Source organism: Camellia sinensis, chromosome 12 (assembly GCF_055761805.1).
Source record: "Camellia sinensis isolate YWXY chromosome 12, ASM5576180v1, whole genome shotgun sequence".
Lineage (NCBI taxonomy): Eukaryota > Viridiplantae > Streptophyta > Magnoliopsida > Ericales > Theaceae > Camellia > Camellia sinensis.
In genome coordinates, this window is record NC_138972.1 from 145,745,312 (window position 1) to 145,768,521 (window position 23,210).

Here is a 23,210-nt window from a genome sequence, read left to right on the forward strand (position 1 = left end):
GGTTGGATTGTCTGAGTTGGAATAGCTCATTGAAATCCGTGTTTTAGCCTACGTGCGAGTAGCAAATTCCAAAACATTTTCTTCAAAACAAACGGATATGCAATGCTTATCTCCAAATTAGGCGATCTAGTCTATACTTTTGTGCTGTGCGCATAACATAGTAATTCTAGGTTAATAACCGGGATAAGAACACATAACATTTTCAAAAACGGATATCACGGTTAGTAGAGGCCGATCTCCGGATCGGGCGAGAGGGGGTGCTCATAGCTGACCTTCCCCAATCGTACCCTAGCTCCCGAACCGAGGCAACTTTGGTGATGACGGACACGTGGCCTTTGGCACCGAGTCAGGGTTTCCTAAATTCCCCCTTAAAAAATATTTAGGTGGCGACTCTGTATCTGGCAAAGCAGTCCATGTTTGGCACTTCTTTTCAAAAATCTGTTTCTCAAAACGATTTGCCGGATTTGGACTCTTTAGTTCAGATTAAGAACCGTGACACAAATCGAGTCCGAATTGTAGCGGGATCCCTCGCGGACGTGCTACACACACTTGAGTTCTTCCTCTTTCTTGATCATTAGTTCTTCCAAAGCAACTTGAGACATCTCGAGAGTTTCAATTTTTTCTTCATATGTTACATAGATTTGCTGAAGCTCATTCCTCTCTGTCTCACAAGTCAAGAGTTTTGCACATAGAGCTTGTCGATCATTAGCTATCTTGATGGCATCAAGCCTAGCCTCAGAAATCTCCTCCTTTAGTTTGACATTCTCACTTTCACATGCTGTGAGTTTCATAGTGAGTTTGTCATTCAATTTGGATAACTTAAGAGATTCCTTATACAACTTTTCATAAGCTTGCTCAAGCTCTTCATCATCACTTCCCGAGGATTCATCATCAGTGGTATTCTCAACCGGGCTCTTCGGATACTCTGTTCGTCTTTCAGTTTTAGAAGCCACCATGAAAGCAAGGAATTGTTTATGTCCCTCTTCACCTTGATCTTCATTGTCACTTTCATCTTCATCAGATTCTGATTCATCATCCCAAGTGATAGCGAGGGCTTTCTTCTTCCTCAAACGAGTAGGGCATTCTGAAGCAAAGTGGCCAAATCCTTGGCATTCATAGCATTGGACTCTTTCAGAGTTCCCTTGTATCTTTCCTTTCTCCTTCTTGGCTATAGAATTAATTTTGAGTTTATCTTTGCCTTTAAATTTATGAGTATGAGTAGATTCCAAAAGATCAGGATTCTTTTTCAAAAAAGATTTTTTAAATTGTTTAACAAAAGCAGCCGTAATCTTAGAATCTATCTCACAATCCTCATCAGAATCCTCTCCAACTCTATGAGCACTACTAAAAGCAATATCTTTTTGTTTCTTTTTGAAGTTCCTATGTGCCTCATAAGTTTGGAGATTTCCAACTAACTGATCCAGCTTGAGGTTGTCAACATCTTCAGCCTCCTCAATAGCCGTAACTTTTGGTTGGAACTGATCGGGTAAGGATCTTAAAATTTTTCCCACAACTTTGGATTCTGGTATTTTATCACCTAAATTGAAGCTGAAATTTACAATGTCACTCAACTTCGCATAAAATTCATCAAAGGTCTCACTATCTTTCATTGAAAGGTTTTCGAAACTGGACGTGAGCCTTTGAAGTTTTGAGCGTTTAACAGAATGAGTGCCCTCATGAATAGTTTGTAAGATATCCCAAGCCTCTTTTGCGACTTCACAATTACAAATACGACTAAACTCTTCAAGTGTGACAGCGCAAAAGAGAGAATTGATAGCTTTACTATTCCAGCAACTATTTTGGTAATCAATTGTGTCCCACTTTTCAATTGGTTTGGGGAATGTTACACCATGAACGATAATTGTTGGTTCGGTCCACCCATTCATGACAAATTGCCAAACTTTTTCATCTATTGATTTCAAAAACGATCTCATCCGAGCTTTCCAAAAAGAATAATTGGATCCGTCAAGTAGGGGTGGTTGAACCATAGAATTTCCCTCACGAATTGAGTCCATTATCACAAATCAAACAAAATCTCGCTCTAATAGATTTGTAAAACAAATAAAATAGAGTGATCTGCTCTGATACTAATTGAAAAATCTAGAAATTCCCTAGATGTTGATTTGTGTTTATGTATCAATTTTAAGCAATATATAACAATCCCAATCAAACAATCAAGACAAATTGACACAACGATTTTATGTGGAAAAACCACAATTGGACACCTCCAATTGTGATAAAAAATCACGGGCAACAGCCACAAAACAATCCACTAAGAAGATATAAAGGAATTACACAGGTATACTCTTAATTACCTAGCGAATCCACGCCCGAATTGAACCAACCTCTATGTGTCTCTTCTAACCCTGTCTTCACCTCAGAATTGTCTTGACGATGAGCCACTCCGGAATCCACCAAAGCTTCAGGCTCGAATTCTTCAGAATCCACCGAAGAACAACTCTCTCTTTTGTGTAGAATAAACAAACAAACCTTTGATGTATGCTTCTTAAACCATGAGTTGAATACTCAATGAAAACATCAAAGAAAACTAGCAAAATATCCCCAGATATAAACCTTAGGATCCAAAAAGAAGATCTGGAAAAGTTATCTAAGTTTTGGGAGAAAACCAACTACTTATAGAAAACCAAAGTAATCCTAGTTTTGGAATAAAACCAATTCCTTATAGAAATCCAAGAATCTGTGTTCGCACGGTCCGCTCGAGCATGGGAATTCCCACTCGAGTAGAGGCTTCAAAATTGTGTGATTCATATAGGCTTCACGCTCAAGCGGAAGTTTACATGCTCGAGCATCGAATCACACCATCCGGTACTTTTTCAGGCAAAACAGAGATATTGTGAGCTTGCAATCCCCGCTCGAGCGTCACTTTCCCCGCTCGAGCGGGACGACCAAAATTGGAAATCGGGAAAACTTGATCCTATTACAACCTCGGTTTTGATCCATGGAAATTGACAAAGGCACGATTCGGGTTGGATTTGCATCTAATAAACTCATAGCCTCACTAAAATAAAAGGTGCGAAAACAAATACAACTGAAAGGAGTTTTGTCAAACGGGGTTGCTAAGAATAAAACCTAACACCCTCAGACAAGCTTCCTGCTTGCACTTTGACTGTGGGCTATATGCATGTTTTCTTATACATTAATATATAATATGGAGTACATTTAAATGTGGTTTTTCTCCCACCCTTTTACTTTCCTGTTCTCTCTCCCCCTTCTTGTTCATGATCTTGGCACTTGGTTCCACGCCTTTGAGTAATTATATATGTTTTTGTTATAATTATGTGGTCTCATTTTATTCCATAATGATTTCAGTGATTATCTTATTATTTTATATCTATCCTTCCACCTGACATTGGGAAGGAAGAGTACAGTTCACATGAATCCTTCAAATTTTCAGGTGTACAATCAACCCAGGTGAGAATGAAGCACTGGTCCGATATGCTTTGGATACATATAAGTTTCTTTCATTGGCAGTACAGGTTGGACAACAAGTTTTAAGTTTCATATACAGTTCCATTTTCCAGATGGTTTGATTCATCCCAATTTAACTGCATTTAAAAAAAAAAAGAAGTTATTTATGGTAAAGGTATCATCTACTTCAGATTTCGAACATAAATGCTATTGTTCTATCTTTATGCTTGAACACGTACCTCATTCAAGGAAAAAAATTGAAAAACTAAAAAGTAACTGTTATGTAGAAGTATAGGTCATCAGATAAGTAGGAACTTAGTGTGTAATAGTTCTAGTTATAACAAAATTTAGGAATACCTTGAAGTAATCTTTTGAAAGTTCAAAAAATGTTAATATATATATATATATATAATATAAACACCTGTAAATGTATAACAACATTTGTGATTGTGTTTTGTGTGATTTGGTGGAGAAATTTGTTACTTTTCTTTCTCGTGGGCTTTGGTTTTCAGGATTCCTTTATTTTTTATCTCTGGAGATTAGAAAGTCTAGTAGTATGTAATGTATTTTGATGTTGTTGCTTTTGGTGGACTTTGTGTCCCTATTTAACATTTTGATTTATATCAATAATTTTGTTTTGTTGCCAATCAAGAAAATTTTAAAAAAAATTCTGTGCTCTTTCTTGACCACCAAACAGTTTTGGGGGGAATAAGTATAGCTTCCGCAGAAGTTCCTTGCATTAAATGTTAAGAAATTTCAAAGCCTCTTAGATCTAAATTAATTTCACTCATTTAATCTTATAGTATAGAAGTGAATTAATGGTAAAATTAAATCCAAATACGCAAGTAACAGTGTGTGCAATCGTATGGTCAATTATTTTATTGCTTTCTGCAAGGGTCCATAAACAGTAAAATATGTACTTATTATTTGCACTTTTGTTCCTCTTTTAGTTGTAGTGAATACTACACTACCTATATTTAGTATATTTAGTATGGCACTGAATTGTTATTGTTGAGGTACTTGTTAAAAACTCTTTAGATTTAGTTATGATATTTCAAGCCATGCGGTCTGATTTTTTATTTCATTTCAGCACCCAAAAATTGGAGGACCTGGTCTTCTTGGTGGTTGTGAACTATCTAACAGATACATTGAGTATGTTCTCTTGTCCTCTAGTCATATCCTATATATTTATTCTGTAATCTGCCATACTCTTATGTAAATATATGTGTTAAGCTATTGAATTCATGCAGAACATTGTCATTGCTGCTAATAATACAAAATTTGCCCATGCACTTTTCCCTCATTTGACTGACAAATGAAAATTGGGAGACTATTATATGTTTCTTTGATACTTCTCATCTATTCCTTCAAATATTATTTAATTGATAAATGAAAATTGGAAAACTCCCTTACTTTCTTTGAAACTTGGATGAATTTTTAATCTTATTTGCCTCTCCAATTTCTGTCTGGTATTGCACAATGGAAGCTCAAATGTAATCTCACTTTTGCAATCACGATCGTACTCGTGAAAAGTGGTGTAACGTCGATAAATGAAAGTATTTCCTACTGACACTAAAAATCTGTATTAAACTCAATGCCAATAAGAGATGATGATGCCTTTCGTGAAAAATAAATCACTAAGATCATTGCTTTTGACACAACTTGTTAAAAGCATAATGATAATGATATGATACAGTTTATTTGTTGGGAGTTTAAGGAACCAGTTTGCAGAGGTGCCAGATACTTCCCAATACCATCACACTGAATGAGGCCATTATTGCAACCGATGATGCATTTGAAACCATGATCTTATGTTTATTACATGTTCTGTCTTTTAGAGTTTCTTGAGAATGGGCAACCAATGATTGCGATGAATGGAGTAAAGAGCTGGTGACTTATTTTGATGTTTGGTTTTGTCAGGGAATGGTTAAGACCTAGTGAAGAAGATCTTGTTCAGAGATTTGATCCGTCATCTCCACTTGATACAATTGGATTCTTCATAGCCAAGTTTAATGTTGGCCCGAAAGGTACCTGACTTTTCTTAGAAAATATGTGACTTTGGCATGGGTACCAGTAATTTTAACTAATGCAGCTCCTCTAGGGAAATCATTGTCCAAGATTTTTTTTTTTTTTTTTAAATTTAAAAAAAAGGGGCCTCTAAGGTGTCAATTTTTACCCTTAACAAGATTTCAGTGGAACATCTTGTTAGGTGGTATACGACATAGATTATTCAGAATATTCTCTCAATTCATACATCACAAACGGGTATGTAAAATATGGAAACTAATTTTTTTGTACAATTTTCATCTCCAAGTGCAATCTGTGCATGATGGTGGAATTATAAAGATCATAACCTGTATTGAATAGACTGAAATGCTTCTTGTTCTTAACCGCTGTAAGCTTTCTGTGGTGTGATTTTCTCTTAGGATTTGAAATGTTTTTGCTTGTGTTCTATGTTCCTGACACATCAATAGTGACATTTGCTTGGATTATGCTTCATGCCTTCGGATCCTCTAGAGTTTTTTTTCCTGAAGTGATCTCTAGAGTGGTTCAATGTGGTGCGACACCTATCCCACTTGAGTAACCAAGGGCTGAGATCAATTCCTCTTAAAAACGACGTCGTTTTGGTAATGAAATTCAAAAAAAAAAAAAAACCTTCCTTCAGTTTCAGTTTTAGAACGAAATTGTAAGTGAGAGAGAGAGGAGAAGGAGGAGGAGGAGAGAGAGGAGGGGTTGAGCAGGAAACCAAGAGTTTGCCGCCAAAAGCAGTACAAAATGAAAGCCCAAATCTTGATTTTGGTTGGACAGTAATTAAAAAAATAAATTGATGACCCAATTTTTCTGTGGATTTGATTTCAATTTTTCAAATCTGGGTTTGATGTCAAAAAAATTGATGACTCAATTTATTTTTGTTTGAAACATAAAATGAAAATCAATTAATCTGGCCCCTTTCCACCTCTTTCTCTTCTTCCTCTTCCTTCTTTTTTCCTTCTCATGCCGCCGGCCGGCTGCCGCTCCTCTTCTTGCCTCCAACTTAGCTTGCAATCCAAAACCTCGAAAGTATTACAAAAACATAAACACAAAGGCCAACATAACTCACAACTTTTGAACTGTATATCAAGATTTACAACAAGAAAAACATAGAACCCAAAGAACATTTCAACCAATCGAAACAATAAACAACCCAACTATAGATTCAAGAAAGAACAAAATAAATAAATAAATAGAATAGGTTTATTCCAAGGAAAATGGATGTGTATACCAAGATCAGACTTGCTAACCCACCAAATCAAGATCCATGGATTTATTAGATCTTCATTTTCTCCCTAAAAACTAAAACCCATGGAAGAAACCAGTCGAAACAACACCTCCAAAATCTAAGAAACCAAACAAATCAAGAACACCAATACCTATGAGTCCTTCTCAGATGAAGAACATGAAAAAGAAAAAAAAGAAGATGAGAGAGAAGAGAGGAAGGTGGAGAGAAGGGGGCGACAGTGGGTGGTGTGGGTTTGGGCGATGGTAAGAAAAGGAGGAGAAAATGTTGTTAGAAATGGGTGGTGGGCAATTTGGAAATCTGCAACTTAGATTTTTTTTTTTTTTTGGTCCCGTATACCCCACCAAAACGACGTCGTTTTGGTGGGTGATTGATCTCAGCCATTAGCTCTGTTAGTGGGACAGATGTCGCGCTATAAAGCATCACTCTAGAGATCACTTCAGGAAAAAAAACTCTAGAGGATCCGAACGCATGCTTCATAGCGACTCTACGTCAGTTTTCTTCTTTCACAAATCCAAGATCCAAATAAAGCCTAAAGAGAAGTTGTCATCACTTGGTGGGTTGATCACTTGGGTTAATCACCTTCTTCCTTTAGAATTCTATTGATTGTAGAAACATCCAACCTTGCTGATGCTTGCTTCACCCAGTTGACCACCCTCTCCGCTTCCTGCACGACTTTCTCTTCCTCTGTCATCGCCACCTTCAATCTCTACTCTTGTTCTTTCACTGAAAACGTGCTCATATCCGACAACATCTCTTCATTCTTTCCCCACTCAGTACTGCTACTGCCTTTGATATCAAGCCCAGAAGCATCATCACCACCCTTTCTCTTCTTTTTGTTGGAAAAGCAAAAGCAAAAAAAGCTTGATCTTTCGCTCATTTGATTTGAGCTCTCGCAATATTGAAGAACAAACCTCAAATTGATCCAACTGTTTCACACCAAAGGGTTTGAGAGGAGATGGGTTGATTCCTAGTCTATGGTTTTGCGTGTCAACTAATCACCATGTCATCATTGCATTATCTTTAACCTTAGAAAATTAATTAGTGCTGAGTTATTGGGACCCATTAGCATTGTTTGTTACCAAAAGATTGAATTATGTGATGACCATAGTTGTTGGTGTGTAAACATCAAGCTGGTGGTGGGACAAGCATGCTTTTGCAATTTAATTAATTGCTTCTTTATTTGTATTATTTGATTTTTAATTATAATTGTAATAACCCGACCCTCGCATGTGTTTCTGGTATATTTCCAGTCCCTCATTCTGTACATTTAAATGTTTACTATGGAATTTTATGTGACTTTATGTTTAAGCATATAAATCTTATGATTTGAGACCTATATCTGTTTAATAAGAAAAACATCTGTCACAATTATAATGGTTGGATCAGAAATTGAGAGCCGTAGAGGCTTAATAATCTGAAATTGATTATTAATTTGAGGTCCGCATAAATTTTAAGTTATAATAAGCATTTTTATAAAAATGTGATTTAGGATGATTAAACTGATTGAATTTTGTCTTTATTCAACCTTTATATATATATATATATATATATATATGTATCTATAAGTGCCTCTTTGAACATTTTTTTTGTTTTGATTGAGAAGTCTTTATCAAAATATCTCCTGAGAGGAGAGGGAGAGAGTTAGAGAAGAGGAGAGTTGGGAGGTAGAAGAGAAACCTAGCAAAAGTAGAAGATTGGGTGAATTAAGAGGATCTATTGAGATTTTAAGCTCAAGGTACGTATCCTTTATTTTGCTAAGCCTCTTGGCAATTGATTGAGAAATTCTCTACAATATTCAAGTTGTGTTTATAATGGAAATCAAGAATGTGTATGTATGTTCTTGTCTAACTGTGCTTGTGGTTGTATTGGTAGTCCCAAACTTGTGATATTGTTCTTCCTCTCTTGATTTTACTTGTTGTGTAGGGTTATCCACACACCTAGATGATGATCTATATGTCTAAGTGGGTAGTTGAGATCAAGTATAATTTAATTATGGAAAGAATGGCTTGGGCATGTGTAATTGGAAATGGTAATCTTAAATACATTTTTGATGCATGTTGTGATGTTATTGAACCATTATAATACACCAAATTTGCTTGGTTTGAGCCTTGCCATAAGTGTATCAAGGGAGGGTTTTTGCTGAATTTCGAATAGAAACAGTGTAGAATCGCCGCACGTGCGGGAACCCCAGCCGTACGTGCGGGAGTCATGGCCGCACATGCGGGGAAATGGTGAAATTTGGGACTTCGGCTACTGCTTAAAAGGCATGTGTGGGCTTCCCAACCGCACGTGCGGGACCAACCGCCGCACGTGCGGGGCTCACAGCCACACGTGCGGACCAAGCTGAAAAATGTTGTCTGCTCCATTTGATCTGTTTGACCCTCTAGGATGGTTAAAAATAGTATTTGAAATCTTTAAAATGCTTCTTAATTTACTGGAAGTTATCGAATGAAATGTGAAGTTAGGAAGGAATTGGACTAACTTGTGAGCTATGTATGTGTGCAGGACACACTCCAGGAGGGACTATTACTCTGCCACAACACTGTGAGTAGTAGTACTGTAATCGTACGTTTAGTACCATTAATGATTCTTATTATTAATGCTCTGCTCTGTACAAGTAATTACGTTAACGTTTATGTTGTTTGGAAATCGGTGAGGATGTTGGAAAACTCTGTGTACATCGGCATGACTCTGGAACTACCCTGCATTCTGGTTACGGTTAATAGTTAGCATTAATGTGCTATAACCTTTAAGTTACCTATGGCTCTGCATAAGAAATTAGATATGAATTATTAATACTGTGCCATTAGTTGACGGGAAGGAATTAAGAATGTAAACCCCACTCACCAGGAGCATGAGATTCTAAAGGTCCTATCAGGGACTTCTATAGACTGTATGATGCAATACCCGTCTTAGGACATAGATATCTGCCTAATATGTTCATCAGAAATAATAATCAAATAAAACTACAGGTTGCTTTATACGTTAATGACTGTTGAGGAACTAGGATCCATGCGAGACCCGTCTTGAGTCCATATGTAATAACCCAACCCTCGTATCTGTTTCTGGAATATTTTCAATCCCTTATTCTGAGCATTTAAATGCTTACGGTGAAATTTTATGTGAAATTGAATTTAATTCAGTGAATCCTATGGTTATGGATGCATATCTGTTTAATAAGAGAAAAATCTGTCACAATTATAATATTTGAATCAGAAATTGGAAGCCTCAGAGACTTAATTATCTGAAATTGATTTTACATTTGGGATCGGCATAATTTTTAAGTCATAATATGATTTTCTGTGAAATTTCAATTTGGAATGATTAAACTGATTAAATTTCGTCTTATTCACTTTTTATACATAAGTGCCAATGCTTCTTATACATTGACTTGGGAAAACCATCACTCAAAAATATTTCCTGGAGAGAAAAATTAGAGAAGAAAAGGGTTGAAGGGAAAAGAAGAAGATTGGGGAAATTGAGAGGCTTGGTAGGGAATTGAATCAAGGTATGTAAACACCATCTTAAATTAAGCTCTTTCTTGGGTTTGAGTGAGTTTGCTCTTCTAATTGGGATTGCTAGAGGTTATGTTGAAGTTTTATAGAAGATGATTGTCTAATTGGGAAATTATGCTTATCATGTAGTTGTTTTGGAAATTAATTTGAGTTATGGAGAAATTACACCTTGCTTCCTTGTTAATCTCATGTAGATACTCATCTATGTGGTTGGATTATATGGTTACATGTGTGTGTGTGTGTGTGTGTGTGTGTGTAAGAAAGTTAGAAATTCCATGGAATTGGATTGTGATTGATTCATGAATTCAAAGTGATTAAGAACCTAGGTTGATTTATGATTCATTTTTCATGTGATTTTGAGCTTTAATCTTGTGTTAAATTGATCTATTTTGAGCCTTGCTATGTATTCTTCTAAGTTGGGTTTTGTGTGAGTTTCAGACTGCCAAAACAGGGGCTCGGCGGCACGTGCGGAGGTCATGGCCACACGTGCGGGCAAGAAAAAAAAATGAGATTTTGCATTCTGTTTATGGCCGCTCGTGCGGTGAGGAGGGACCGCACGTGCGGTACATGTCCGCACGTGCGGAGGGGACAGCCGCACGTGCGGCCCATGTCGGGAAACCTCGTCTGCTCCGTTTTACGTGCTTGACCCTCTGATATGTTTGAAATCAGTATTTGATGCTTTTTGATGTTTGTAAACTTATTCGAAGTAAAACGAGTTAGGAAATAGTTTAAAAATGAAACGAACTAATTCTTGTATGGCATGCATATGTAGGGCACCTACCGGGAGGGATTATCGCTCCATCCATGCACTGTGAGTAATAGTACGGCAAATGTACATTTTACTTACCGTTAATGACTATGGTTACTAACGCTCTGTTCTGTGTGAATGATTACCTTAACATTTATATCGGTTGAGAATCAGTGTGAACTTGTATAAATGTTGGAAGATTTGCATACATCGGTATGACTTTGGAACCTTTCTGCTTTGTCACTAACGAACATTAACGCTTTGTTATCTATTAGCAAACTACGCCATTCTTAAGAAATAAATGGAACTTATGTTCATCCAGAAAGGATGGTACTTGTGTGAATCGAAGATTATTCGGTTGTATTATACATGAATCTAAGGTTATTCAGGACCTATAATATGAACACAAAGGTCTACCACCGTTATATGACCCACGTTCTTATATGAATTATTCTGTCTATATTGACCACACTATCATGATACATGCGTCTCCCGTTACTAAATGTTATGGATACTCTATTATCTGCATGCTAGCTATATTGATTCACAACGAATAAATGGAATGTATGTACATTATTTATGGGACCTATGGTATCTCCGTGTCTCTGGAATGTGTTACCTTTTGCTAACAATTATCAGTAACGTTCTGTTAAACCTATATTACCGATGGTAATTCATGTGAATAATGGAAAGAATGTATGTAATTTCTGTATGATGCTAAAGTTAATCTGTTCTGATGATTTCTGGTATGGAGCAAAGTGTTGTACGGAACTAAGTGCTACACTTTGGTGGGAGCCACCTCTAGAATCCGTACGAGCCACCTCTTGAGTCCATACACATGTTATTTCTGGGCCGTTAGGCCATTCTGTTATTTCTGGGCCGCTAGGCCGTACTATTATTTCTGGGCTGCTAAGCCGTTCTGTTATTTCTGGGCCGTTAGGCCATTCTGTTATTTCTGGGCCGCTAGGCCGTTCTGTTATTTCTAGGCCGCTAGGCCGTTCTGTTATTTCTGGGCCGTTAGGCTGTTCTGTTATTTCTAGGCTGCTAGGCCGTTCTGTTATTTCTGGGCCGTTAGGCCATTCTGTTATTTCTGGGCCGCTAAGCCGTTCTGTTATTTCTGGGCCGCTAGGTCGTACTGTTATTTCTGGGCCGCTAGGCCGTACTGTTATTTCTGGGCCGCTAGGCCGTTCTATTATTTCTGGACCATTAGGCCATTCTGTTATTTCTGGGCTGCTAGGCCGTACTGTTATTTCTGGGCCGCTAGGCCATTTTGTTATTTCTGGGCCGCTAGGCCGTTTTGTTAATTCTGGGCCGGTGGGCCGTTCTGTTATTTCTGGGCCGCTAAGCCGTTCTGTATCTATTAGGCCTATGGCTGTTCTGTACATTAGTGGGCTTTAAGCCATTTTGTTAAGAAAACTAGACCCATGGCTGTTCTGGAAGTAATTACAAAATGTAGTTAATCATATGCCTCTGCAGTTATATGCATTGTTACTCAAGTTAAACATTACATTATTTATGCACTATTATTCACTGAGTTTCACTCATCCTGTATTTTGTCTGTTTTTGTAGGTAATCAACCAAGAGACCAGTCCTAACCCTTAAGGCTCGTCTCTCTCTTGTCAACCTCGGTGTGTCCAGGCACTTCGCTGAAGCCCGTACATTTTGTAAAATGTTGTTAGTTTTTTTTGGATTATGCTTTGGTTGTCTTTCATTAATATTTTTGTTATACGCCCAATTGTGGGGCTGAGTTGAAGTATATGTGTGTAAGTTTTCTGTATATTATTTACCTAATGTGATGTGTGATCCTGGCATAATAGTGGTAGCTCAATGGAATAGATTTTTGTTATCAAGTGCTTCCGTTCAGGCCCCATACGTTACATATATCGATTTTATGTCCGTTTCTGATGTAGTCATGACCAAAACTTTTAGGGGCGGTTTTGGGGTGTGACACCATACATATATGAATTGGGCTTAAAGCCAATCTGTTGGTATTCTGGGCTTAAAGCTGATCTGTTAATGTCTGGGCCTATGGCTGTTTTGTGAAACCTGTGAGGCCTAAGGCTGTTTTGTGATATCTGGGCCTCTGGCCAATCTGTAAGCTCTGTTAGGCCTATGGCCATTCGGTATAATCTGTTATGATATGAAACAAAGTAATGTACGGAACTAAGTACTATAGTGTGAGTCACCTCTAGAGTCCGTGCGAGACACCTCTTGAGTTCATACATGCAAGACAGGGCTTAAGCCACTCTAATTAAAGGGTTTAATGCCACTCTGTTTAAGGGCTCAATGCCACTCTGTTTAATGGCTCAAAGCCGCTCTGTTCATAGGCTTAAAACCATTCTGTTTAAAGACTGGGCCCAAGGCCATTCTGGAAACAATTACAAGATAAGATTGACTACATGTATTTTGCATTATATACGCATTGATATGCATTGTAATTCAAGTTGATCATTGAATTATTAAAGCACTATTACTCACTGAGATTGTCTCACTCTATATTTTGTCTAACCTTGTAGGTAGCAAATCTGGAGGTCAGCCGTAACCCTCGATGCTCGTCCCTCCCTTGTTGACCTCTGTGTGTCCAGGCATTTGGATGAAACCTGCCCGTTTTTGTGGAGTTTTGCTAAGTTTTGGCTTGTACGCTGATTGTCCATAATATGTCTGCAATGTTTTCGTTATACGCCCAAACAAAGGGCGGTGTTTGTATATGTAAACATTCACCATCTGATGCACTATTTGTGATCCTGGCATGATAGTGGTCGCTCAATGGATGTAGTTTCTTTTTATTTCATGTTATTTTATAATATATAATGCTTCCATTCAGGCCCCATATGTTATGTATATCAGGTTAAGTGTCCGTTTTCGAATAGGTCATGCCCAAACTTTTAGGGGCGAGTTTGGGACGTGACAATAATGGTCTATTTCATAAGCTTAGTAACACTGAGTTTTTTTAAGTTTTGAAACTATTAATAAGATTTTCTATTCGTTAGAATGGCCAACAGAATAAGATGATGGCAGCAACCTTAGTGACTAAATGTCAATGTTGCCCTTGATCACCCCTTTCTAACAATGTGGAAATTAAAGGATCAGGTTTTATATAATTGTGGAAACCTTCCTTGTCTATTATCTCTATGGTGCAACTATACAGTATCTCAACTTGTATTGTCTCAGGGGAAGTTAGTAATTTATGGGTCGTTTGAGATGACCTAAATAAGTATACTTTTTGTCTTTTTACAAAAAGATGTGCAGAAAAGTAGAGAGGTGATGTGATGAAAAAAAGACAAAAAGATAAAAAGATGGATTATTTTGTATATGCCAAACTTGACCTTATTCTAATTGTTCAATTAAAAAAGAAAAGATTAAAATGAGATTTAGGATGAAGTGTAAATGTGCAAAAATGTCTTAACCCCTATATGCCATGAAAAAAAAAAAAAAAAAAAAACAAAGAATTTTATTTTATTTTATTTTATTTTATTTTTTTCCTCACGAAATTGTCCAAGAATGTATATGTAATCTTCTACAATAACAAACACTGATTGACAATGCTAATGATAGCTCAAAGGCCTATCGGTAATATTGTTAAATATGTATTAAAAAAATAAAAAAATATATTAAAATGCATAAAAGTTGTATTGAAATTTTAATGTTAATTATTTTGTGTATCTTAATGATAGCCAATGAATTATCTTTGGCATGACTTTTTACTAAATTTATTTAACAATAATATTAAGAACACTATCAAATATATCAAGTATTTCAATTATACATAATATTTAATATTTAATAAGTTCTATGTTATACTATAGTACTCACAATAACAAATATACATATTTTATATTTTCAATAAATTACTACTTTATAAAAGGAAGGGTATCTCTCAATATTTAAAAAATTGAAATAATTGTTACACATTCTAAAATATATTTTTATATTTTCCACCCGTCAACTAATATATCAAACATAGTCCTACAAAAGGAAAATAATATACATTTATTTTTTAGATTCATTTTTAGATTTATTGTTATATAAGAGAAATGATTTGTTAATTATTAAAGAAGATATGAAAGTGAAAGTAATTTTAAATATGCTAATTGATTATCATATCATTATGTTTGAGGATTAAGCATAATGCCCATCTAAAAAATTGTATATATTACTTGGGATAAAAAGTGGGACTTATCATTTATCTCACGTCTATATTTCATTTTGGAAAAACACATTTGGGTGATTAACAAGTTTGAGAATGCATGATAAATAATGATTGGTTAGAAAGTGTGAACACTTATGTAACATTTGATAACGTTTACGTTTTTTGTTTATGTTTGTAAAAATTTTATAAATTGATTTTTGTTTATTTTTAAAAAAATATAAATTATAAACGTGTTTGGTTTGAATAAAATGTTTAAAAAAATTTAAAAACATAAACTTAAAAATATGTTTGTTTAGGCCTAAAATATTTATATTTATTTTTATTATTTATGACAATGAGATCATAGACATTATAATTGAAAAAAAAAAATTAATTGGAAAAAAAATTATTTGAAAAAAAAATTATTTGAAAAAAATGAAAAAAAAAATTAATCAAAAAAATAATTTAATTCGGAAAAAAATTATTTGAAAAAAAAATTACTTGAAAAAAAAAACTTAATTAAAAAAATTAATTGAAAAAAAAATTATTTGGAAAACAAAATTGTTTGAAAAAAAATTAATTGAAAGAAAATTATTTGAAAAAAAATTAATTAAAAAAATAATTGAAAAAAAATTTAATTGGGAAAAAAAAATATTTGAAAAAAAATTAATTAAAAAATATTAATTAAAAAAAATTATTTAAAAAAAAATTTTTGAAAAAAAAATTGAAAACTGAAAACGTAAACTCATTTTTTGAGTTTACGTTTTTTTCTCAAATTTAGAAACTGAGACAATAATTTATAAACCAAAAAAATTATCAAACAAGTTTTTATGATAATTTTTAAAATTTTTGTAAATATAAACTGCAAACTGAAAACGGAATGGTTACCAAACAGACTCTTAAATACTCTTGGAATGAAAAATGTTAGAAATCTTAAATAATTTATTAATATTTCTATCAAATATCTCACTTGGCTGTAAAACCCATACCTATGGATTATTTGTAGATCCTATACTCATGTGAGCTCTAAATGTTTTACTAATATTTTTAGTGAATGCCTTACATAGGTGTGAGACTCATATCACGCGAGTCTCATATGAGTCCCACATCCATATAAGATATTTAATAAAAATATTTATAAAACAAAAAACGGTTGGGAGCTCTAAAGTAAGGGTTCTAAAGAAACTCTAATTGTGTGGGCCCTACAATGATAGTGATGTTTATGCTTCTGTTTGTTTTTTTATTTTTTATTTTTAATTTTGTACGTCATTAGAATTGAGTTTAGAACTCCGACTTTAAAACTTTGAATCATCACCCATAATAAAATATTGGATAAATTACAAATACACCCCTGAAGTTTGATTAAAATACGAATCGACCTTTATGATTTTGAAAATTACATTTCACTCCTTGAAGTTTCTAATTTCATAACAAATCGCTTATTTTATTAATAAATTATCAAGTCAATTAACAGTTTTTAATGATATTAAAAATATGTTTCAATTAATAATTTAAGTAATTTTATTATTGTATAGGAGAGTAATTATGAATTTCATTTTTTTAGTTAGTTCTGTTAAATAAAAAATTCTAATAAGGAGATATTTATAATTTTTCAAATCGCATGAGACAATCTATATTTTAAGAAAATCTCAAAGAGTGTATTTATAATTTACCCTAAAACATTTAGGTTTTTTTTTTTTTTAAGGACCTTCATATTAAGATTTAATAGCATAAAGGACATCTAATATTTTCATAATGTCTAAGGTCCCTCAAGTTGATCCAGAGAAAATTGGTCCAGAGAAAATTTGAAAATTTCTCCACACAACGTAGCAACCCTTTCTTCAAGCAACTTTTGCTCTTGCTGGAAATCCAGAGAAAGTTGAAAAAGAAGAGGTTGTCAAATTTCTCTGGACAACATTGAGGACTAGTTCAATCCAAACTAGAGAATTTCTCTGGATCAACCCAGAGAAATTTCAGTTCAAACCATAGAATTTCTCTGGACCAATCCAGAGAAAATTCAATTTAAACCAGAGAATTTCTCTAGACTAACCCAGAGAAATTTCAGCTCAAACCAGAAAATTTCTCTTGACCAATCCAAAGAAATTTTAGTTCAAAGCAAAGAGAGAAGATCATTTCATTGAGTGAATAAGCAACAATAGCAACCTATATATATATATATATATATATATTAAAATGTGTTTTTGTGCAAAGAGAAATCAATTAATGAAGAACATAAACCATGAGCATAGAATCCTGCTTTGCAGTGACTGCGAGCACTCGAAGACAAATATCATGACAACAAAGAATACAATCCTCTTTACGCATTTCACATAGTCCCCAACCACATAGGTTTTGAAGATCACCCCACCATGATTCACGAACTCTTGCAACTCAGAGAAGCTTCTCGCCAATCCAAAAAATAGGACATAAAAGAAATATGACACAAGATATTTCACTCTCTCAATGCAATTTAATAGGTATTCTGGTTTGTATTAAAGGCATATTGGTCGAGCAACACTTATAAATTCATGAATTGCATCTCCCGTAAGAACCAAAGATTATATTACAACCCTTCATTCCCCTTGATCCGAGCAGACTTCTTATCTTTCTTTCTTCTGGGAGCACCGATAGCACCTGGGTCCACCAACGGGCCAGACCAAGTTTGGATGGATGGTTTTGAATACAAGAAATTCATGGAACTGAATGGGACATCAATAGGGTCAAATGCTGGATCTATGTGATGTGGACATCTTGTGCGATTTCGCACTCCCATCGGCGATCGAATGGCGAACTCGAGCGTGAGTGAACAATTGGTAGAACCGTGTGTTCGGTGGAGGTCCGATTTAGTGATGATCTCCCTCTCGGAGTGTCAGCGAATTCAGGGGGGTCCAGAAAGGAGCCGGGAGAAGCGGTTGAGACTCCTTAAGCGGCGGTGAGGATTGGTGGAGGAACCGGATTCGGCGACGGCATTTAATGGAGAGCTGATCGAACCTCGTTCGTTTTCTTGATAGAATCAATCTGAGTCTTTGATATGCTTTCGATTCTGAAGACGAGCCTATCCAACTCTACAGCCTCGGCTCCTCGTGCTGCTTTGCCCATCTCTTCTCTCTAGGGTTTTGGAAAGAGAGAGAGAGAGAGGAAGTGTTGCTCTGCAGTAGAGGATGAGAGACAAAGGGTCAAATTTCTCTGATAAATGTTTAGGGACCTTAGACATCAAAAAATAATTTTGTAGATCTCTTCCAGTATGAAAAGTGGGAGAGGGACCTTAGACTAATTTTTCCAAACATTTAAGTCCTTAGCATTAATTCTCTGCAAATATTTTATAGAGTAGTGTTAGAAATCTCAAAAAATTTTATCAAATCTTCTATTAAAATTTTTACCAAATATCTCACATGAATATAAGATATACACAATATGAATCCCATATAAAAACTTTTGATAAAATTTTTAAAATTTTTAGCATTTTTGTATTTTATAATTTCTCTTGGTGTACAAAAATGAAGTGGTCCGAGAGGCAGCGCCAGTGGGTCCCACCGGCCTACCATTGAAGTCAAAAGTTTGAAAAAGATATAACCGTTGTACCTCCATGACATGACCAGAAGAACCCCCAAGGGGCCGCCAAACCCCTCTCTCTCTCTCTCTCTCTCTCTCGCTCTGCAATGGCGGATTTTTCGTTTCTGTCAGATAGTAGTGATGAGTGTGCAGTGGAAGAGCTCCTCAGTCAAGCAATGGATCACTCTGTTCTTGAACAGGTTGCCGCCATTAACTGCTCTGGTTTCACTTCCGACTCTGTTCTTCCGTCTCACCTCGAGACTCGCTTCCGCAGGCTTAAGTCCTTACCAACAACAACCACAAAAATGTCTCCCACTCTTGCCAATCACAAGAACAACCCTTCTTCTTCAAGCTTCAATTCACACTTTCCCTCTGTTAAAGCGATCAATCCCCAATTCGATAGCTCAGTTGAAGGAAAACCCCAGTTACATTCACCGTTTGATGAAGACCCAAATGACCAACAACAGGTTTTGAATCCGAAATTGAGATCTGGGTCTGGTTCTTCTGTTTCGAAATCGTCGAATTCATCTGCTGGAAATGGGAATTTCTCACCTTTGAAGGAAAACCCAGATGGGAAAATGGGTTCGAAACCAAAATCACGATCTGGGTCATTTTTATCCCCTTCTGATCCTCCAATTTTTTTTGATTCTCCATCACCACCTAAGAAAACAGGTTGTTTCTGGTGTTCTCCCAAAAGGGTTTCCAGGAAAAATAGCAAGGAAATTGGACTTGATGTTGATTGGGGGAGGAATAGCGAGGGGTTCCTGTCGGATTTGAATATTTTTTCAGCGAAAGAGCAACAGAAAATTCTAAAGAAGGCAATGAAAGAGGAAGAGAAAATCAATCGCGAAGCTGAGAAAATTGTGAAATGGGCGAAGCAGGGGTCAGCGAGATTGAATATTTCAGACATTGAAGATGAGCTAAGTGACAACGAGAACACCAAATAAATATGGTTGTCATGGCATAACCTTGTTCAAATTTTTATTTTATTTAAATATAAAATAGTATATGGTTTTCTTGATATATTATGCTGTTTTGATCTCTGTTATCAATTACATGATGTTGTAAAGGGTTCTAGTTGTTTCAATATGTTGATAAAAGAAATATTTATTTTGTTTTGGTTGATAGTTATCCTTGGTGGTGCCTCAGATTTGAGGAGTGAGGTTGTTTCTCATTTCATCTTTGTTTTAAAATCAATTTCCTATTTCATTTTTGTTTTCTTATTTTAAGATCAATTTCCCATTTCATCTTTGTTGTCTTTTGCTTAATTTTTCTTAGTGATCAGGAGAGTTATTGAAACACAAAATGAATACGAATTGCCTCATTTTGTTTTCAGGGCCTAGGTAGGTATTGTGTTATATAAATACCATTCAAAATTTTGGGTAATAGCCAGCTTATGTGGAATCAAATATCATTAACAAATGTCTCCAATCTAAGTTAAGGTTCAGGTATCACAATCAAAGAATATAAATATGAGAAGTGAAAGTTCATGAAGTTTTAAATTGAAGCTTTTGTATTATTTCAAAAGAATAGTGGTAAGTATATATTCAGTGGAGGTAAGTACATATAGTGCTAAAGAGGGTGCTGAAGGATGCAAATGAGAGCAGTAGGATAGGAATACTAAAAAGGTTGTTGAACCATCACAATGGGCAGCTTCTAGATGAAGGCATCTGTCATGACATTTTCCCAAGTATTGATGCAAATTATTGAGGATGAATGCAAATTATTGAATACGGATAGCAATTGAAGAAAGTCAGGATGTATTTAGAGCTATACAATGAACATGGGTAAATTACAACGACTGTATGAGGTTTGGAGAAAATGCAAGCCTCACAGTTTTGACATAAATATATTTTGATTGGCTTTGTCGTTACCTGTTTCGGATAAATATTTGCTCCTGTTGTTAATGAGTTGAACTTCACATACAAACATTGTTGTATGGTTAAACTAAGCAAAACTTGAGTTTGAATAGTTGTTAAAGTGCAGATAATTGTTTGAGGCTTAGGATGAAAGCCATTCTCCGCACCCCCTAACCCTTTGCATGCTCTCTCCCTCTGTCTTCCAAATTGTGCTAGTGTGGGGAAAGTTGGGGGATGGATAAAGAGGATTTTCCTCTCGTTTGTTTTCATAGGTAGGATGGAAGGGATTGATAATGAGGGAATTAAGTAAAATTGTGTTTGTTTTTATGATAGTTGTTAGTGTATGGATTGTTAAATTATTTTTATATAAAATAAATATAAAACAATAAAAAAATAAAAAAAATACAAAAACATTAAACATTAATGTTTTAAAAAAAATGTCCAACATGTAAAATAATTTTAAAAAATAAAAATAAAATAAAAAATTTTCAGAAAAAAATAAAATAAATAAAATAATGATTTTTACTTAACAAAAAAAAAATAAAAATAAACATTAATCTTAAAAAAAATGTGCGACATGTAAAAAATAAAACAATAAATAAATAAAAATAAAAAATTTCTAGTTCGCTTATTATTTTTCTAATACCATGTCCTGGAGGCTCATCCGAATCCCATCTGCAAGGCCTGTCCTAAGCCCTTCGGCTTAACAGTCCCTTCCTCAACTCTGTAAATAAACAACACATTAAATGGGATCCACAACTATCCTAATCCCAATCTCCCTCTCATATCCCAAAACAAACAGGGGAGGTCAGAGAAAATGCAAGATGAAACATGTTTATGTACATGATGTAAAGAAAATTGATGCATATGAAATGTAATATCTAATTTAACATGAATTAACAGCAAAAACAAGCACTCTTCTTACCTGCTTCGTTAAGAGGCCGAATTAACATAAATTTAACAATTTTTTTTCTTCTTTTGGCAACTTTAGTCTAGAAGTTCCTAGATAATCTAGAAGGGCTAAGGATGGTGTTTCTACCACCAAATTTTCAAAGAAAACTAAAAACTAAATTATGAAAACCAACATTTTTGAACCAGCAATTTGCTGCACTAATGATCAACTGTCTTGGGAAGGTGTCTTGGGAAGGTCACATGCCCATCTTCTTCTTTTTTTAAGCTTTCCTTTTTGGCAAGACAAGAAGGCACTTGTCCAAGAAACTAAGCAAATGAAGGGCGCACTACAACAAAAGTTGCCTATAACCACATTTTTTAGACAACGTTTTTTGACAAACGCTGTGGATGGTGTAAAGTGAAATTAAAAACACGCGTTATCCTCTTATAAGCACGCGTTTCAATTTATAATAGTGCTCTGTCTCCATTTCTCTTTTCGTCTTTGGTCGCCAAAGTTTAATTGCAAATATTATGTTAGCTTTTTGGCAACCAAATTTATTTTAGTAGCCAAAAACTGGTATACCACGACTAACAAAAATTTTAGTAGCTTAAAACAAGATCTAATGCTGGCTAAAACAATAATTAGTCGCCTATTGTGGCATATTTAGCGATTAATTTTTTTTAGTCGCCAATAATTAAGATACAGCTACTAAAAAAAATTAGTATCTAAAAATCATAGTCAACAGCGACCAATGTAATTTTTAGTCGCCTATTTTACAACTTTTGACGACTAAAAAAAGTTTAGCCAAATTTAATTGCCAAAATTGCAAATTGTTATAGTGTGTACAGCTCGTACATTACTGGCAAGTTAACTAGAATCGTTTTATTCTATGCACAAGATTCACAGAATCAGACATGAATAACCATAACATGCTCTACTCAATATTCTCTCAATCTAAAAATCATTCATAAATTATGCTTAGAAAAAAATACCAAAAAGAAATATTTAAAATATGAATTTATTATGTAAATTTAAACTTGGTGTATTAGTAAGTCATACTAAAATGAATCTAGTCAAAACATTCCAAATTCGAAATACTTTTTATCTAAGAAATGATATAATAAATACAATCTTGAAAGATTTTACATTATTAATTTGTTTCCAATGTTTTTGGTCTATAATCACTCGTGTGAATGCACCATAAACTCACCCTTTGACCTTCCATAAATTAAATCAAAATATTTGGAAGGTTCTTAATTTTTATCATGAATTTTTAAAATTTGAAAGTAGTTATATATGGTATGAATAATATAATAATATAGTAAGAAAAAAGTTTTAATTTTTTTTAAAGGAAATAAAAATAAGTGGGAGATGATTAGGTTGGAGAGATATGAAATACTTTTTTATCTTTCCATTTGAAACTATAAATTATGGAATTATTAATATTTTGAAAACTATTACTTTAATGGATTAGCCAATTTAAATTTATTTTTTAATTCAATAAATTTACAAATTTATTATGAGGTTTTGGAGCTCCCACAATATTCCTCACGAGTGTACAAAACAAATCAAAAAAGGAAAAAAAAAAAAAGTGTACAACAAAAATTAAATGTGTGTAATTAAATCAAAATATTTTGAAGGTTCCTAATTTTTATCATAAATATTTTGATCTATTAAGTCATTTTGTTTATTTAATTTTCCTTGATGTTCCAAAAATTTTGGGCATCACATTTCTAGTTTTAAAACTGATAACATTATCAATTTTTTCATTTTTAAAGTTATTATTTTTTTTTGGTGTGTGTTCCA

The 23,210-nt window shown here is 34.6% G+C and overlaps 1 protein-coding gene and 1 pseudogene across 2 annotated transcripts in view; both read left to right on the forward strand.

Annotated features, from left to right (window-relative positions):
• The window catches only part of LOC114305851 (rRNA (cytosine-C(5))-methyltransferase NOP2C-like), a 48,962-nt pseudogene extending 43,454 nt beyond the window's left edge, over window positions 1-5,508 (forward strand). Inside the window, exons 12-14 of the transcript XR_014345593.1 lie at window positions 3,416-3,497; window positions 4,520-4,581; window positions 5,350-5,508. The product of XR_014345593.1 is annotated as an rRNA (cytosine-C(5))-methyltransferase NOP2C-like (transcript). The remainder of the gene's footprint in view (window positions 1-3,415; window positions 3,498-4,519; window positions 4,582-5,349) is intronic.
• A 13,252-nt stretch (window positions 5,509-18,760) lies between these two features.
• Window positions 18,761-19,600, forward strand: LOC114301925 (uncharacterized). The gene has a single exon (XM_028246882.2). The coding sequence runs from the start codon at window positions 18,761-18,763 to the stop codon at window positions 19,598-19,600; it is 840 nt and encodes a 279-aa protein (XP_028102683.2).
• The last annotated feature ends 3,610 nt before the right edge of the window (window positions 19,601-23,210 follow it).

Bases quoted from the DNA above. Each gene is read 5' to 3' on its own strand.
- LOC114301925 (XM_028246882.2), top strand. From the start codon at position 18,761: ATGGCGGATTTTTCGTTTCTGTCAGATAGTAGTGATGAGTGTGCAGTG.